The 5,170-nt window shown below is 38.5% G+C and overlaps 1 protein-coding gene across 1 annotated transcript in view; it reads left to right on the top strand.

Moving 5' to 3' along the window:
- KY (kyphoscoliosis peptidase) overlaps positions 1 to 5,170 on the top strand; it is a 77,961-nt gene that overhangs the window by 17,386 nt on the left and 55,405 nt on the right. The window contains exon 4 of the mRNA XM_006150855.1: positions 4,579 to 4,653. Coding sequence (XP_006150917.1) covers positions 4,579 to 4,653 — 75 coding nt within the window. The remainder of the gene's footprint in view (positions 1 to 4,578; positions 4,654 to 5,170) is intronic.

Raw genomic sequence — 5,170 nt, 5'->3', positions numbered from 1 at the left:
TGAGAGATTGGTTTGTATTGTTCTTTTCTTCTGCTAGATATATTTGTGTCATTTGGGTATTAGATTAATGATGGCCTCATAAAATAAGTTATGAATTGTTTACTCCTCTTCTGGTTTCTGAATGATCTTGTGAAGAATAGGTGTTATTGGGAACCAGCAGTTAGTGTAATGGCTATGTCACTGGACTCCCACGTGTTCGACCGCAGTTTGCGTCCCGGACCCGGTGGCTTAGAACTCACGCTGGGCGCATGTGCGCACGTGCCCAAGATCCCAAGAGGAGAATGGAGGAGAAGGGATTGCGGTGTGACCATCCGCCCTGGGGGGTGATTTCTCGCTTTCTGTCTCTATGTCTCTCTCGTCTAGCAAGTGCACGCACCCTATAGCGAAAACCTCTCCAAAAAAAAAGAATAGGTGTTATTTTACAATGTGTGTTCAATTTACCAATGGGCTTAGTTAACTTTTTTTTTTTTAAGATTTTAAACTACAAATTTAACTTCAAAAATAGATACAGAAATATTTAGGCTATCTACTTCTTATATACATGTTTGTGGTTTGAGATGAGAGTTTGTGATTTCAAAGAATTGGTCCTTTTCCTTTGAGTTGTAGAATTTATGTGCATAGAGTTTTCTGTAGTATTCCCTTATTCTTTTTCTATATTTGGGAGTCCGTAATGATATCCCCCCATTCCATTCCTAATATTGGTATCTTGACTCTTAAATTTGTGTCTTACTTTTTTTTTTTTTTTGGTCACTCTACCTAGATGTTTATCAGTTTTACTGAGTCTTTCAGAGAAAAAAACTTCTGGTTTCATTGCTTATTATTATTATTTCTTCTTGGCAGAGAACATGTGCATCACCAGAGAGAAATAGAGAGGAGAGAGAAAGCTCCCCCCAGTGGCTCATGGTCACACTGCAATCTCCTCTCCGTTTCTTCATCACATTAGAATTTGGGGTGCACACACACACACACACACACACACACACCCCACACCTTTATGTTGTGTTTGTTAAGCCATCATTTTCAATCTGCCAGGGCTCAGATTTGAACTATGGTTGCCCATGTGGATTCTAGCTCTCTTAACCAACAGGATGCAGTGTTGGCCCGTTAGTGCTTTTAATGTCACTGATTTATTCTACTATCCTTACCATTTCCTTCCTTCTGCTCGCCTTGGATTTAATTTTCTGCTATTTCTCAACCTTATTAAGGTGAAAGCTTAGATTGTTAGTTTGAGAACTTCCTTCTTTTCTGATATAAGAATTCAGTGCTGTAAATGTCTCTCGAAATACTGCTTTGACTTCATCTCACACATTTTGATATGTTGTATTTTCATATTTTCTGAATTCAAAATATTTTCTAATTTCCCTTGAGACTTCCTCTCTTTGATCTATGGATTTAATCTTCAAGTGTTTGGAGATTTTCCAGTTACTTTCTGTTTTTTTACTTCTAGTTTAATTTCATTATAGTCAGATAACAACTTTGTGTAATTTCAGTTCTTTTTAACTTTTTAAAAAACATTTTGGCTATGGCTCAAGATATAGTCCATCTTGATGGAGAGCCTATAGGCACTTGAAATGAATAGGTCTTCTTCTTTTACTAGATATAGTATTCTACAGACATTAAATAAATTCTACAATTTTTCCGTACATTTTCTGATTTCTTTCTATTACTTTTCTCAATTACTGAGAGAGGGATATTAAAATCTCCAATTATAATTTCAGATTTGTCCAATACTTCTTGCAGTATCATTTTTTTTGAGGTTTTATTTTGTTGTTGTTGTTGTTGTTATAGGTTATACGCACTCATCAGAGAAACTGAGAGAGACTGAGATAAAGAAAGTAAGAAATCACCTCCTAGGGTGATGACCTCACCACAATCCCTTCTCCGTTCTCCTCTCAGGATTTTAGGCACACATGTATATGCACCCAGCATGAGTTTCACACCACTGGGTATGGGACTCAAACCACTGTCGGCCATGTGAAAGTCCGGTGTCTTAACCACTACACCATCTTCTGGCCCCCGCAATATCAATTTTTGTTTCATGTGTCTTAAAATTTTGTTGTTATAAATGTACATATTTAAGATTATATATTCTTGGAAAATTGGCTCTTTCATCATTATGTAACATCCCTCTATCTTTATACTTTTCTTGCTCAAAAGTCAACTTTCTCTGGTAGTAATATTGCAACTCCAGTTTTATGGTACCTTCTTTTTTTAATTTAATTTTTTTTATTTTATTTTTAAACAACCTATATCACAATAGTTAAAGTTTGATCCTTGGACACAAGTTATAGTTCAATCTTATTAGTCACTCAGACAATCTTTGTTTTTTTAATTAGTGTATTTAGGCCATTTATACCTAATGTAATTGTTAATACATTTGGATTCAGGTTTTCTGCTTTGCTTTACCTGTGCCTGTTTTCTTTTTCCTGCTTTCTTTATTATTTTGTACCTTTCAGACTTACATTTAAATTTATCAAAAAAGTTTTTTACTATATAGATTTATATAGATCTTTGCATGTATTACAATATACACACCTAACTTTTTACTTTTTAATTAGAATTAATATTAGCTTTTCAAGTAGAATAAGGAAACTTTACCTCTGTATAAATACATTTACTCTCCCACTTTTTGTTGTAGTTGTCATATTTTACAACTACATATATTAACAAACCTATCAGGTGATGTATAAATATTGCTTTCTATCATCATTCATGTTTCAGAAAACTTACAGTGAGAAGAAAAGACTAATATATTTACCTAGATATTTACCTTTTCTGTTGCTCTGCCCAGTGTATCTAGTATCATTTCTTTTCTTTCTGAAGAACTTTCAAAGCATTTCTTTTGGTAACAAATCTGTTGGTAACAAATTCTTTGATTTGTTTTATCTAAGAATGTCCTTATTTTAATTCTGAAAGGTTCATTTTTAAATACCATCTTTACTGGTTGTAGAATTCTCTGTTGACAGTTCTCTCGTCACTATGAAAGTGTTGTTACATATCCTTTTAGCAATTCCATATGTAATACGTTCCTTTTCATAGGTTATTTTTAAGATTTTATCTTGTCTTCAATAGTTTGATTATAATGTGTCTGGGGTTGTACTTTCTTTTATTTATCCTATTTTCTGAGCTTCTTGAATCTAAGTCTAAATCTTTTGACAGATTTTGGAAGTTTTTAGTATTTCCTCAAATATTTCTTTTCTCCTCCGAGACCTTAATGACGTGAATGAGCAGACCCATGAGGCAGAGTGTTTGCTTTCTGCGTTCAAGTTAGTAATGTCTGTTGATCTATCTTCAAGTTATCTGACTCCTTCCTCTGTCATCTTCATTCTGCTATGGGGTCTATCCAAAGAATATTTTAAAATATTATATTTTTCAGTTCTAAAAATCTCAGTTTGTTTCTTCTTCATAACTTCTCTTTCTTTGTCAATATTTCGATGTCTGTTTATTTCAACACTATTTTCTCTCCCTGTTTTGCTGCATGGTTGTCAAGGATGTTTTACAGCCCTTCATAATTCTAAAATCCATGTCATCATGGGATCGGCATCTGTTGATTGTATTTTCCTTTTCAAACTGAGATTTTCAAGGTCATTTTATGCTGAATCATTTTGGATTACAACTTGTGCAGTGTTATACAGATGTGTCCTGCATGTACACCACCCGGTGGCCAGCCTGAGACCCCAGCACTGGTCTGCCCCATAGTTTAGGATGAAACTTGTGGATGCACAGCTCAGAACTGACCTCAGGTGTTCATCTACAACTTTAAGGAATTACTCTCTTGAACTCTCTCCTCTTCATGATCCACTTCTTGGTCTTTTAGTCAAAAGGCTGGACTTCGGTTTCCTTCCCTGGCATGCATCTCCCACAACTATATATCTGCATCTGGGCCAATCAGCAGAAAACAGAAAGAGGGAAAAATAGCATAAGTATTTGTTCCCATACCCTGGGGATCATAGCACCTTTGATAGGAGAAGGAGTGACCACTGATCCCCTCTCCCGAAAGTCTTAGGTGCCAGCCTGGCCACCAACATCACTGTTGCTACCGCTACCACTAGAATGGCCATACCAGAAAAAGCGAAAGGACCATTCCACCCTTTCTGACTCAGGGGTATGTTTTTGTCACTCAGGCAAAGGGTTTCTCTTGTGTGTTTTTTCTCTGCACCCATTGTGTGCTTCTGGGTTAGAGAATGCCTTTAAGTCCTGTTTAGGAATTACCAAAAGGCAGAGAGTAATAGTGGATTCACGACCAATTCAGTGACGCTTCAATTTCTGGATTTCTTCCCAACCTCGTTCCATCATTTGTTTCACAGAGGCCTCACCCAGGCGCCCCAGGCACCCTGTTTACCTCGGCGGGAGAGATGTCGTAGCTAGGGTAGCACATTTGGTGCAGAACGTGCTTACCCCCTCCTGACGGCATGTAGAGATTTCGTATCGTTTGTTGTTTTTCTTTTTAAATTAACACTTACTTTTATATTCAAAAAAAGGCCCTAGAATTATTGTGTTTTGTCATTCAATCATCTGCCATGGGACACCTTTCCTGGAAGCACCTGGCTGGGACTATCACCTCCTCTTTCTCTGCAGGGACACAGCTAACCGTGGAGGTCCACCCTCGAGACGCCATGCCCCAGCTGCTCAAGAAGTTCTCCTTGGCTAAAAGTACGTATGCACAGGGAGGCTGGGGAAGGACTGGCAGGGAGGGTTGAGGACAGCTGTGGGCCAGGTCCCAGGCAGGATATCTTCTGAGGGAAGAGGTGCAGTGCCCTGGGCCGACGAACTAGGAAACAGCCTGGCAGCTTCCCAGGGTGAGGCCTGACAGCTTCACCCTGGGAGAGCCTTCTGCACATTCAGATGCCACTGTTTGTGCGGCTCTGGAATTAGCCACGGATGCTGCAGGGCTTTTAGCTGAAGATACGCTTCATCACGAGAGAGCTGTTGCTTCCGATTTTGTGTTTAATCTTGCCAGAGGGTGCGTATGTCCACCAGAGAGAAATAGAGAGAAGGGAAACTAAGAAAGCACGCCCTACGGGGGACGGGACTACAACACAATCCCTTCTCCATTCCTCCCTTTTTTTGGGATTTTGGGCATACCAAACGTTCCTGGCATGTTTTTCAAGCTGCCGGGTCTAGGACTTGAACCACATAGTTGGTCGTGTAGTATTCAGCCACTTTAACC

Source organism: Tupaia chinensis, unplaced genomic scaffold (genome assembly GCF_000334495.1).
Source record: "Tupaia chinensis unplaced genomic scaffold, TupChi_1.0 Scaffold000302_1, whole genome shotgun sequence".
NCBI classification, from domain to species: Eukaryota; Metazoa; Chordata; class Mammalia; order Scandentia; family Tupaiidae; genus Tupaia; species Tupaia belangeri.
Note: the sequence above shows the minus strand (reverse complement) of the source record. Positions and strands in the feature narration are given on the sequence as shown.